This window comes from Gopherus evgoodei, chromosome 5 (genome assembly GCF_007399415.2).
Source record: "Gopherus evgoodei ecotype Sinaloan lineage chromosome 5, rGopEvg1_v1.p, whole genome shotgun sequence".
Classification (NCBI taxonomy): domain Eukaryota; kingdom Metazoa; phylum Chordata; order Testudines; family Testudinidae; genus Gopherus; species Gopherus evgoodei.
The window spans coordinates 114,476,684-114,491,026 of NC_044326.1; the positions used below are offsets into that span (position 1 = coordinate 114,476,684).

Here is a 14,343-nt window from a genome sequence, read left to right on the forward strand (position 1 = left end):
TACAATAAAATGATTGCTGATCTGACCCTTGTAGTCACGGGAATCAGTCAGATTCCTTTTATCCAATTAAATATATTAATGTCCATTATCAGACCAGATTCTTCTCTCCGACATTTTGTAGACAAGTATAACACAATAGACTTCAATGAAATTACTCATGATTTACACTGGTATATGGGAGATCAAATTCTGGTTCAGTCAAAATAATACTTTATTATGTCTTCCTATTGTAAAGAGAGAATGTTTGTAAAGGTGTGAATATTGCACTGTATATAAATGAGCTAAAAGGACTAAGTGGGAGACAAGATTAACAGAATATTTTGGTTTTATGAAGCTTTCAGAGATTGAGATATTGCACAATCCTGTCCTCTAAAAATTTTACTAGGATCCTCTTTGCTACAGCTTTTCAATTATTATACTTTTTAGCAATTACCTGTAATAACATCAAGTACCATTGTGAGGTGCAGATCCTGCAGGACATATATCAACCCTTTTGTTTCCTTCATTGACCAAAGGAGGTGGAAATGCAACTTATGCTATCGAGTTAATGATGGTAAGTTTTATTACGAAGGTAAGTAGCTGGTTTCTTTCAGCACCTAACGTATTTAAAATTCTTGCATTTGTATCAACAACTGAGATGTCTTTCACCTAGAATATCTGGGATTTTTAATATCTAATTCATTTACAGAAGCACCTATATTTTTCCCAAGTGAAGGCTACCGTGCAACATGTCAGGAGCCTGAGAGGACCATATCAGATTGAATAACCTGAGCTATATAATTCAAAAGCAGTTTTCTCCACTGACTGCTAGCATAATACACAGTCAAGTCAAGTTCATAAGTAACAGTCAAAGACAAAGACCAGTTTCATAAATACAGTGCACGTTGAGACATGTCATTGTAGGGCACTGAAAGCACAGAGTTTACATCTACTTTGTTGTCCATAAAATAGACATTCTTGTCTCTGATTCTTTAACTTGATGTTTAGGTTTCACAACAGTGATTGTTTTCTTATTTACATACTTTTAAAATGTTTGTCTAATTGCTGCTTTTTGTAATTAAAATACATATAATGCAATTAACATTATGTTGAATGTTGCTAATAGGCACAAAATCTGTGTGTCTGTCACAGAATAATTTACTGTGGATTCACAATTTTTGTTTAGTTCCTGAAGAATTTATGTATAACCCATTGACACGATCCTATGGGGAGCCTCATAAACGGCCAGAGGTCCAAAATTCTACAGTGGAGTTCATTGCTTCTTCAGACTACATGGTAAAAATATATATTTTTAAGTATGTGAATTTAATACTAGTGCAAGATGCTAGAGTGATAACCCTATTTACCACTAAAAAGTGTGTACATCACTCGCATTTCAAACTTCCTCACAGTACCCTACCAGTGTGCCTCAGTTGTCACTTGGAGGGGCCCTTAGGCTCCAAGACTAATTGTCTCAGTTCCCATTTGAATCTCTCTCTGCCAAAACTGACAGTAAAGGTGTCAATTAATGCGAATTGTGATGTGGGCACCTACACACTAATTTTCCAAAGACCATCAAACTCATTCTGTGACTGGGAATGCTACAGCAGTCTCTGACTTTCTCCTTTCCTTTGGAAAGATGGGCAGGACCAATGATTGATCAGATAGAAGAATGTTGGCATCTTCCAAAGAACTCCTTTCCGGCTGGAAAGTGAGAGTTCCTTTGCAGCCTGAGGCAGGTTTTAATAGTGCAACATGTGGAAGCAGCCCACTCAGCCAGCAGCGGTACAGGCAGAATGATAGTGCTTTGTGCAAAGAAGAGAGTGTTTCTAAGAGGGTGATATGAAATATTTAGGTGTTGAGGACAGTAATCTATAGGAGTGACTCTGTGATGCCAGCTTCACAAGCTAGGAAGTGTAAGTACTCATCAGGTAAAAGCCACTCCAGAAGAGATGATCTATTAAATACAGACCTAGATCTGGGATTTAAAAGGGAGGGAGTTGCTCATTTTTTAAATCAAACTCAAAAGTCTAAAGTGCTTTTTGAGGCCTTCCAGAACAGTAATGTTTGACTGTCGCCTTCCCCTATTTTCAGAGAGAGAAGGATCTCTTCCTTTATATTGTAAGAGGAAGGGATCATTTAATTCAATAGTGGTTATTTGTGGCCCAGGTTGACTTCAAGCTCATCCCCGCCTTCTCAGGGGTGCCATTTTCTACCATTCTCCTTTTTCCCCTATCAAGAGGAAGCCCACCTCTGGACAGTGAAATATCTCTTAGATATCAAAGCAATTGTTCAGAGAGCAGCAGCTGATGGGAATTTAATCTAGGTAATTGGTAGCTTCAAAAGATATAGAGGTGGGGACAAGATCCGCTTTGGATCTGAAGTGGGTTAAAATTCAAGACTCACATTCAAGATGGAGTCTCTCCAGTCTATATTAGCTGTGATTGACTAGGAGAAATTTTGTTTCTTCAGTAGATTTAAAAGAAGAATCTTCATATTTCCATAACATCAAATATTCACCCTGAACTGACATTTCTAGTACCACTCCCTACCCTTTGGGCTGGCTTCAATACTGAGGGTGTTTACAAAGATTATATCTGTGATTGCAGCTGTCTTCTCATGGAGGAGATTCTATAAGATTCCAAATTTGGTCAGCTGACTTATCATAGTGAAGCTGCAGAGCCTTGGAGGAAATGGCTGAAATTTGGAACATGGTCAAGAACATAGACCACCTAGTCAAGCATGGGAAGAATGCTCTTTGCTTGGTACAGTTTCTAACCTGTCTAGATGCATTGGCAGGTATTGAACAAGGCTGGGTCTTCCCCGAGGAGGGGAGAGATTAAAAACTGAGCTGGTTTTAGACCTGAGCCTGCAATTTCACTGTGCATCTCAGACTGTAGTCTTATCGCTCTGGGGCTTGAGGGTTGTGTGCTGCAATCTGGTTATGAGGGAAATGTGGCACTCTAGAACAGTGGTTCTCAACCAGGGGTCTGGGGCCTCTGTGGGGGCCGCAAGCAGGCTATGGGGGTCCTCCAAAATAAACCAGAGAGCAGGGCCAGCATTAGACTCGCTAGGGCTCAGGGCAGAAAGCCCAAGTCATGCTCTAGGACATGCTCAGCAACTAGCAATTCCATTAGATCAAGCTCTCAGAGAGAATTTTGGACACCCGGTAAGTGAAACTCTCTACAATGGTGAAAGCACCAGTACAGGAAGGACCCATTCAAAAACTGAGCAGGCTGCATATCACAACTGAGACAAACCTAATAAAATGAGGACCATCACAGGTTGCATATTAGCTCAAACTGGTCTCTGAGAGAAAAAAGGCCTTTACATAACTGCACCTAACAGGAGTGAGACTGGCTATTTTGGCATTCTACAAAAAGCAATAGCAAGTGTATCCTGATAAACCTCAGACAACTCAGCAGTAGCTGTGCACCTAAATCAACAAGGGGGAAGAAACACTCCCAATTCATATGGGCAGGGAACTTGTTCTCAGCATGAGCCCTGCACATCTTGGATGCTTAATCTTACAATCAGACTGGTTTAGCAGATCTAAAGTGCTCCAATACAAATGTAAGCAGCCAGCAGAGCGTGACAACCTTGGCACCTCTTTGTGACATGAAAAAATATTAAATGCAATCAATTCTACAGCAGTTACCCAGAGTAGGACGTTCTTCATGCATGACACATTATCAGTCTTTGAGATTTCTGTGTAGCCTATTTGTTCCCTCCATTTCCTCTCACCTGGAAAGTGCTGGAAATTAGTGTGTGATGCAGGGCCCTACTGATTCTCATACCTCAGGAATAGCCTTGAAAGATGTGGATACTCAGGAGTTAAACCAGCAGACCTCTGCTCATGTAGTCTTTAGTGGGAATGTGCTTACAACTGTACTTCCATAAGGGAGTCTCATCTCAGGAGATATGTAGTTGAAAAAGGTGTGTCTCCTCCCTGTTTCTCCTACCTGCATCATGTATCTCCTTAGTAACCAGTATTTTATTTTGATTTTGATCCCCACCAAAAGGGTGTTTGAGGATGGAGGGGACAAGTACTAGTTATGTGAATCATCATATATGGGTATAGGTTGAGAGAGACAGGTGGAAGTGATAGTTCCTCCTAACAGTGAATTATCTCCTCTTTTATTATCTTTGGGGTGCTTTAAGAACCCAGTATCTATGCTGTAACAGCCCTGATCATACAGTATGTCTTCACTAGCAAGGTTAAAGCGCTGCCACTAGTCTTTGCTGGGTTAGATCTTATTTTAGAAGTGAAACTCTGTGACTAAGGGGATTGGATAATGGAATATAGAATTTCCTTAATTATACACTTAATTATAATTATTGTAGCAATGTAATGCTGATGGCTTATTGTAATTCAGAATAGTGAAATATGTCATTGTCAGCATTCTGAAAGAACCAGTGCCATTTTTCAGAACAAATGCTACAGCTGACATCAAAGGCTCTCCTCTGACCCGGCTGACAAAAGCACAGACTAAGATGCTGATTTTGTTTTCTACATTAATGATAAACTTAACACAAGTGAGAATTTCTTTTATTTTTCTTTGTTAAAAGCCCAGAATGACAGTGTAAATCTAATTTTTGGATAATTTAATTTAAAGCAGAGTGTGAAGAACTTCAAAAGGATCTCATAAAATGAAGTGATTGGGCAACAAAATGGCAGATGAAATTTAACATGGACAAATGTAAAGTAATGCTCATTTGGAAAAAATAACCTCAAGCATACATACAATATGATGGGGGCTAATTTAGCTACAACTAATCAGGAAAGAGATCTTGGAGTCATCGTGGATAGTTCTCTGAAGACGTCCATGCAGTGTGCAGCGGCAGTCAAGCAAACAATATGTTAAGAATCTTTAAAAAAAGGGATAGAGAATAAGATGGAGAATATCTTATTGCCCTTATATAAATCCATGGTACACCCACATCTTGAATACTGCGTACAGATGTGGTCTCCTCATCTCAAAAAAGATACACTGGCATTAGAAAAGGTTCAGAGAAGGGCAACTAAAATGATGAGGGGTTTGGAACAGGTCCAATATGGGGAGAGATTAAAGAGGCTAGGACTTTTCAGCTTGGAAAAGAGGAGACTAAGGGGGGATATGATAGAGGTATGTAAAATCATGAGTGATGTGGAGAAAGTAAATAAGGAAAAGTTATTTACTTGTTCCCATAATATAAGAACTAGCGGCCACTAAATGAAATTAATGGGCAGCAGGTTTAAAACAAATTAAAGGAAGTTCTTCTTCACACAGTGCCCAGTCAACCTGAGGAGTTTGTGAAGGCTAGGACTGTAACAGGGTTTAAAAGAGAACTGGATAAATTCATGGAGGTTAAGTCCATTAATGGCTATTAGCCAGGATGGGTAAGGAATCGTGTCACTAGTCTCTGTTTGTCAGAGGGTGGAGATGGATGGCAGGAGAGACATCACTTGATCATTACCTGTTAGGTTCACTCCCTCTGGGACACCTGGCATTGATCACTGTCGGTAGACAGGATACTGGGCTGGATGGACCTTTGGTCTGACCCAATATGGCCGTTCTTATGTTCTTAATTATAGGATACATTTTTAAGCATTTTGCAAGCCATTCCCTTCCTTCTCTTGCTCCTCCTACCCCCGTCCCCCAAAAAAGGAAATGTTATCCATTAACATATTTTACCCTTTAAAATAAGAATTTTGAATTCTTTTTTTATATTTTACAGCTTCGTCCTCCTCAGCCTGCAGTGTACTTGTTTGTTTTAGATGTGTCTCATAATGCAGTGGAAGCTGGATACTTGACAATTGTATGTCAGTCTTTGCTGGAAAACCTAGACAAGTAAGAATATACATCATCTTTTTGGATTGACTTTATTTTATATTTGTGAGCAGGCTGCAGTGTTAACTTATGCTGTATCTTTTACTGTAACTTTCATACAGTATTTACAGGACCTACCAGTCTAGGGCAGATTAGATTTTGAAATGTTTGTAGTAGTCCAGAAAAAGAATATGGCCATGTAACTTAGGACCATTTGTACAATGGTGAAGAATATCTTTTAGATATTAGATTAGAAGTGATCTGCAAAGCATTTTGTTTAGATAACCCAAAAATTATATACTGAATACTCAAAAGAGCTATGGGTATTCCTTACATCAATTCTAAATGTCTAATACTTTACCTCAGGTTATAAAATAACTGTTTTGGTTTGGTTTTTCTTCCATTCAAACTTGGGAATTTTGAGCATTTGTTGTAGTTTGATAAAGTATTCTCTGCTGAAATGCCATTTTATAACTTCCATTCAATTGGTGTTTTTATTGCTGTTTGACACAGAATACAAGCATATGGGTTGTATTATGCACATCTTACATTTTCATATTAGAGTTTAAATAAACTAATCACCACTGCACTAGTTACTGGCATTTTTCTCTAACAAATGATAAAAACAAAAGATTGAATTTTCTGGTGGTGGCGGGGAGGGCATTCTCGGGAATATTATGTTGCAGATTTTGATTAAGCGGATCCAATAAAGCTATAAGGAGGGGAAAGTACAAGAAGAGAAGATAGGATCTAAGAATAAAGGGAGGAGAAAAAAGAAAAGTAAAAATAAATTTAGATGAATTATAATACAACTGAGTTCTTGCTATCATAAATAAGTTTTTCAAACAAATTTGAGTTGTCTGCAGTAAACCATAAAGTTACTGTTAAAGTTTGACCAATTTAAGAGGTCTGATCTGTAATGACATGTGGAAGTTTGCATAGTTCTGCTTTTTATCAGGATTGTCTCACCTGCTCAGGAAACATTGAGATCACATTCTTCCTTTTTTTTTTTTTTTTTAAATTGTTGACTGGCCAGCCAAGAACACACTCCTCAGTACCAGAGGGGTAGCCGTGTTAGTCTGGATCTGTAAAAGCAGCAAAGAATCCTGTGGCACCTTATAGACTAACAGACGTTTTGGAGCATGAGCTTTCGTGGGTCAATACCCACTTCCTCAGATGCATGTAGTGGAAATTTCCAGGGGCAGGTATATTGATGCTAGCAAGCCAGCTAGAGATAACGAGGTCAGTTCAATCAGAGAGGATGAGGCCCTGTTCTAGCATGGACTAAAGGTAAAAAATCCACTGCTATCTACATACTACACAGACCACAGTGAGAGATTATGCCTTACTCTATCAAAAAAACTGAGGAACCACCTGATCAGCATCCTATACAGCAAACAGGAAAACATCAAAAAAGAGCTCTCCAACCTAGAGACTCTCATTAATAACCAAACTTCTATACAAACGGACTTCACTAGAATAAGACGGGAGATCTACATTACTCACTTCACCTCTCTACAAAGGAAAAAGGACTGTAAGCTGTCTAAACTCCTACCTGCCACATGGGGCCACAACCGTGGTACCCCTAACCCATCCAGCAATATCGTCAATCTATCCAACTACACACTCAGCCCAGAAGAAAAGTCTGTCCTATCTCGGGGACTCTCTTTCTGCCCTGCCACTCCCACCAACATGATACAGTTCTGTGGCAATCTGGAAGCCTAATTTCGCTGTCTCCGACTCAAAGAATACTTCCAGGACAACACTGAACAGTGCACTGATACACAGGTGCCCTCCCACCAACAGCACAAGAAGAAGAACTCCACATGGACTCCTCCTGAGGGTTGAAATGACAGTCTGGACCTATACATTGAATGCTTCCGCCGGTGTGCAGAGGCAGAAATCGTGGAACAACAACATCGCTTGCCTCACAACCTAAGTCTTGCAGAACGCAATGCCATCCACAGCCTCAGAAACCACCCTGATATTATCATCAAAGAGGCTGATAAAGGAGGTGCTGTTGTCATCATGAACAGGTCTGACTACCAAAAGGAGGCCGCCAGACAACTCTCCAATACCAAATTCTACAGGCCACTTCCCTCAGATCCCACTGAGGAATACACTAAGAAACTACAGCATCTACTCAGGACACTCCCTACACTAACACCAGAAGAAATCAACATACCCCTAGAGCCCCAACCAGGGTTATTCTATCTACTACCCAAGATCCACAAACCCGGAAATCCTGGACGCCCCATCATCTCGGGCATTGGCACTCTCACTGAAGGACTGTCTGGATATACGGACTCTCTACTCAGACCCTATGCCACCAGCACTCCCAGCTATCTCCGTGACACCACTGATTGCCTGAGGAAACTACAATGCATTGGTCACCTCCCAGAAAACACCATCCTAGCCACCATGGATGTAGAGGCTCTCTACACAAACATCCCACACACAGATGGAATACAAGCTGTCAGGAACACTATCCCTGATGATGCCACAGCACAACTGGCTGCTAAGCTCTATGCCTTTATACTTACACACTACTATTTCAAATTTGATGACGATATATATCTCCAGATCAGTGGCACTGCTATGGGCACCCACATGGCCCCACAATATGCCAATATCTTTATGGCCGACCTGGAACAACGCTTCCTTAGCTCTCGTCCACTCACGCCCATTTTCTGCCTACGCTACATTGATGACATCTTCATCATCTGGACCTATGGGAAGGAGACTCTGGAAAAATTCCACCACGATTTCAACAGCTTCCACCCCACCATCAACCTCAGCCTGGACCAATCTACATGTGAGGTCCACTTTCTTGACACCACGGTGCAAATAAGTGATGGTCACATTAACACCACCCTATATCGAAAACCTACCGAGCGCTATGCCTACCTTCGTGCCTCCAGCTTTCATCCCGGACACATCACCCGATCCATTGTCTATAGCCAAGCGCTGAGGTACAACCGCATCTGCTCTAACCCCTCAGACAGAGACCAACACCTACAAAATCTCCACCAAGCATTCTCAAAACTACAATACCCGCACAAGGAAATAAGGAAACAGATCAACAGAGCCAGACGTGTACCCAGAAGCCTCCTACTGCAAGACAAACCCAAGAAAGAAACCAACAGGACTCCACTGGCCATCACATCCAGCCCCCAGCTAAAACCCCTCCAACGCATCATCAAGGATCTACAACCCATCCTGGACAATGATCCCACACTTCCACAGGCCTTAGGTGGCAGGCCAGTTCTTGCCCGCAGACAACCTGCCAACCTGAAACATATTCTCACCAGTAACTGCACACTGCACCATAATAACTCTAGGTCAGGAACCAATCCATGCAACAAACCTCGATGCCAACTCTGCCCACATATCTACACCAGCGACACCATCAAAGGACCTAACTAGATCAGCCACACCATCACTGGTTCAATCACCTGCACATCCACCAATGTAATATACGCCATCATATGCCAGCAATGCCCTTCTGCTATGTACATCGGCCAAACTGGACAGTCTCTATGGAAAATAATAAATGGACACAAATCATACATTAGGAATGGCAATATACAAAAACCTGTAGGAGAGCACTTCAACCTCCCTGGCCACACTATAGCAGACCTTAAGGTGGCCATCCTGCAGCAAAAAAACTTTAGGACCAGACTTCAAAGAGAAACTGCTGAGCTTCAGTTCATCTGCAAATTTGACACCATCGGCTCAGGATTGAAAAAAGACTGTGAATGGCTTGCCAACTACAGAACCAGTTTCTCCTCTCTTGGTTTTCACACCTCAACTGCTAGAACAGGGCCTCATCCTCCCTGATTGAACTGACCTCGTTATCTCTAGCTGGCTTGCTAGCATCAATATACCTGCCCCTGGAAATTTCCACTACATGCATCTGAGGAAGTGGGTATTGACCCACGAAAGCTCATGCTCCAAAACGTCTGTTAGTCTATAAGGTGCCACAGGATTCTTTGCTGCTTTTACTCCTCAGTACCCAACTCTCCTTGTTACTTTCTATTTAGTAATTTTGTACTGCAGTGCCAAGTGAATTGCAGTAGTAAAAATGCCCAGGCTATTGTCCTATAGCTGTGGTCCCCAACACAGTGCCCGTGGGCGCCATGGTGCCCGCTGGGGCATTTATGTGCGCCCACCTACTGCCCAGCCGGGGAGAAAAGCCGCAGCCCCACGCCTGCCAGGGACAGAGAACTCCGGGGCTGCGGGCACCGGTGTTCTGTGTCCTTGCTTCTCTCTGGCTTCTCTTCTCTCTGGATTCATATATTATGTAATATTAAATGATTTTTTTTGTATTGTTTAATGTGCAAATACAAAATAAGCCTTGAAAAATTGTTGGCGCCTGCCACACTCTTCTGAAAACATGAATATGCTACTGGCCACGAAAAGGTTGGGAACCGCTGTCCTATAGCAAGTCACATAAATGGAGAGAACTGTTTTCTTTCTTTCCTTTGGTGAAAGTGTGGCACTGTAACAGAAGTTCAAGTGATGATCTTTATTGTATTCCACTGAGTATGCACACCATGCATCCGGAGCCAGAGAATTTGAAAGTAGTAGTGTCGATCCACACATGTGCCCTTGCCTCGCCCAAGGTGATTAAGGATGGAATGGACTGACTGCATCTCCAGTTCCTTCTCACCACCGCATAGACTGGGTTGGAATTATTAGGGCATGTCTGTACTTACCGATAGATCGGCATTGTTGCAATCGATGCAGTGAGTGTCGGTTTAACGTGTCTGCTGAAGACACTCTAAATCGATGAGATTTGTGTACTCCAGCTCCCTGAGAAGGGTAAGTGAAGTCGACGAGAGACGCTCTCCTGTTGAAACAGCACAGTGTAGCCACTGTAGTAAGTGTATCTAACTACGTCGACTTCAGTTACATTATTCACGTAACTGAAGTTGTAGTGTTGACCAGCCCTTACTGTCCTCTTACGTGACGCCCCTTTTAAAAAGAGTATAGCTGTATGTAGTTAGTTTTTTGTAGTCTTTTGCTGTTTCACTGTTTTTACATAGTTTTTAATAATTTTAATAGTTATTTAGAGTAGTATTGGGACTGGGGGGGGGGTCTGTTTACATGTAAACGCCACCACCATCCACACACATGCGCGAATATTAGATCATGCTGAAGACCTCAGGCTTTAAAATATTGCCTCCTTCCTTCTCGGCCAGCAATGAACTTCAGCACTGCCTCCACTGCTTGGGAGAAGTCCACTCTACATCCAGATGCCATATCTGCCAGTCTTTCACAAGCCGTACCCGAGAAGGCTGGTCTCTCCACCTCAAGAAGCACCTTGTGGAAGTCCCCATGAGACCTCATTCAGACCCAGGCTGGGGAAACCCCTTTATATCGGCCTGAGATAGCCAGGAGTGCGCTTCTGGCTGCGGAGACAAGGCCCAGCTCCAGTGGTACCACCACTATTGACCTCATGCCGAGGCCTAGTCAGGAGATAAGGAAGCGTGCTCATAAGCATGGAAGTAAGTCTTCCTTCAAAGTGAAGAAAGGGGACGCTCCTTCCGGAAGCTCCAGCCATGGGGAAGCAGTGTGCTCCAAGACTCCTAAACATGACAAGAAACCATACCAATAGCAGGTACCGAGCCGCGCATGCCATCAGTGTCAGCATGCCTTAAGGTATGGGACACGCTCACACTAGGAAAGTCTGCCACTCCAGCATCGGTTCCCACTACGGAAAGAGTACCATTAACACCAGAGTGGTTGGGAAAGGTGCCAGAGCCCAGGAACTGCTTGCCCTGGGAGAACCTTCTGCTACCATCCATCTGAGGGAGGCCAGATCTCCCATCCAGGACATGCTGCGGTCAAGGCACCCTTCACCACATCCTCCATTGTCCTACATGCTTCTACCAGATCCAGCGGTATCGCTGATGGAACCAGTATTTGAGTTTTTGTCCTCTGAGGATTCGGATGAAGTGCAGGGATTGTCCATCCCTTATTGCCACTATGAATACCCAAAGGCGCTGTTTACATTGTTTCAATATCCTCCACTCTAAGCACAGAGGAGTCACTGGTTCCCTACATCCTCGGGCCCACTGCAGCACCTCTGGATCCATCAAGCTGGCCCTAATACCCACCCTCGGAACCCGCCCATTGTGTGAGGGAGACTTCACCTCTCTCCCGTCTAGAGTGCCCTTGAGTAGACGCTCAGAGCCAGTCATGAAGAACTGCCGAGTCACGTTCCCATGGTATCGCTGGAGCCAGGAGCATTTTCTATTATAGTCATATGTTATATTCTATTATAGTCATATGTTGCTGCAGTGACTTCAGTTTCCCCCTAACACCCAGATGACTGCGTAGGGTGGTGGATGAACTTCACATCCCCCTGGAGGAGGTACAAGACATGCAACATCAACTAATTCCTAGACATCCTTCACTCATCCTGGGTAGGGCTGCTCTGCCAGTCAGTGATGCTATCCTCCAAACAGCTCGAACAGTTTGTACTGGCTAAGGGGTCCGAGTTACTTTTCTCATCACCACCACCCCGCTCTTGCATTCCCGTATGGTACAGGCCATGACGAAGCAGTTGAGATAGCAGCACCCATGCTTCACTCCAACTGATAAGGAGAACAAATAGTTGGAACTTCTGGGATGCAAGATTGTCTCCTCAACTAACCTGCAGTTCAGGATTTCAAATTATCAAGCATTGCTTGCCAAAAACACTTCATGAACTACAGCAAATGAGGATTTTGCTGAAAAACTGCTGCAACAAGATGAGGCCTGATTCCAGTCAATCTTAGAGGAAGGCAAACTGGTGGCAAGGATGGTGTGTCAATCAGTTGTAAACACAGCAGATACTTCATCATGCTTGATGGCTATGGGCATTGTCATGAGGAGGGAATTGTGGCTTCATTCCTTTGTTTTCCCCCAGGAGGTAGGTACAAAGTATTATTGTAAAAGCAGCAAAGAATCCTGTGGCACCTTATAGACTAACAGACGTTTTGGAGCATGAGCTTTTGAGGGTGAATACCCATTTCTTCAGATGCATGTGGTGGAAATATCCAGGGGCAGGTATATATATGCTAGCAAGCAAGCTAGAGATAACGAGGTATTATTGAGCGCCTCCCTTTTGATGGATCCCATCTATTTAATCAGAAAACAGGCAGTCCCCTCCACACCCTCAAAGATGTAAGAGCCACACTTAGTTTGCTGAGTATCTACCCACCTGTGCCCAAGTGTAAATTCTGCCACCTGCACAATGGTACGGGACTTCCCAGATTTTCCACCAGAGACCTTACAGACCACCATGCAAGCACCGGAAGACCCAACAATCATCCTCCTGGTGCACCTTCACAGCCTTCCTCATCACACATGCATCCCTCTCAGAAAAGATATGTCTGAGGAACATTAGAGAGCTGCCGACCACCTTGCCTGCTGCCATACAACCACCCCACCTCTTTCGGGGATCCTGTAGCGCTCTTCTTACTAGCTTGGAGTGCAATAACAGACGAGTGGACACTGAATGTCATCCACTGTGACCATACAATTGAGTTCATCATGCTACCTCATCCACAGCCCCCTCCCTCCTCAGGGACCATGCCCCTGACAGCATCCTCACTCTAGAGGTGGACTTCTTCCTGCCAAGAGGAGTAATTGAGAGGGTTTCTCTGGACTGTCAAGGAATGGGGTTCTATTCAACTTACTTCCTGATACCAACCATTCTTTCTGGGTGGAGACCAATCCTGGATCTCTGTCTGTTGCTTCAGCCGCAAATCCAAGTTTTGTATGGAGAAGGCATGTAGTTTACAGCTCTCTCTGTGCAGAGCATATCCCATAGACATCCATCCGGCCTCCACAGGATGGGGTTAGCACCCCTCCACGAGAGCCCAGGCTTCAACAATGGCCACCCTCTGTGATGTGTCACTTTCAAGACATATGTAGCGTGTCCACGTGGAGTTCAGTACATACCTTCACTATGCAATATGCCTGCGTGTAGGACTCTGGACGGATGTCTCATTCAGCATGGCTGTCCTTTGCTAAACTGTTCCATCATCATCCTTGCAGCCTCCTACGACTTAGGTACTCCTTGTTAATCCTCCTCACTGGAATACAGTAGGAACTATCACTTGAAGAGTAGGCTACTTACCTGTAACTGGAGGCTCCTCAAGATATGTGGTCCCTATCTGTATTCCACTTCCCAGCCTGCTTCCCCTCCGCTGTGGATCTGTGCGATTTGTGGTGGAGAAGGAAGTGGATACACAGTCAGTCCACCCCACCGTTTATCACCCCTACGAAATCACGGGGCAAGGGCACATGCGTGGACCAATGCACACTATTACTTCCATATTCTCCATCTCAGGACTCATAGTTCACATGCGTAAACCCTCAGTGGAAAACAGATAAGGACCAAACATCTTGAAGAACCTCCAGTGATAGGTAAGTAACCTCCTCTCATAACTGCTTAAAATAAGTAATTCAGTCTGTCTTAGGTTATCCATGCTAAAAGTATTTTTAACTACATTTAGAAAAATGAACTATGACACTAAGACCATGTGTCTAGCTATACTGG

At 43.3% G+C, this 14,343-nt stretch overlaps 1 protein-coding gene across 3 annotated transcripts in view; it reads left to right on the forward strand.

Moving 5' to 3' along the window:
- The window catches only part of SEC24B (SEC24 homolog B, COPII coat complex component), a 100,359-nt gene that overhangs the window by 48,882 nt on the left and 37,134 nt on the right, over positions 1-14,343 (forward strand). For all 3 annotated transcript variants that reach the window (XM_030564570.1, XM_030564571.1, XM_030564572.1), the window contains 3 exons: positions 427-553; positions 1,166-1,275; positions 5,698-5,810. In XM_030564570.1, the coding sequence (XP_030420430.1) occupies positions 427-553; positions 1,166-1,275; positions 5,698-5,810 (350 nt within the window). The remainder of the gene's footprint in view (positions 1-426; positions 554-1,165; positions 1,276-5,697; positions 5,811-14,343) is intronic.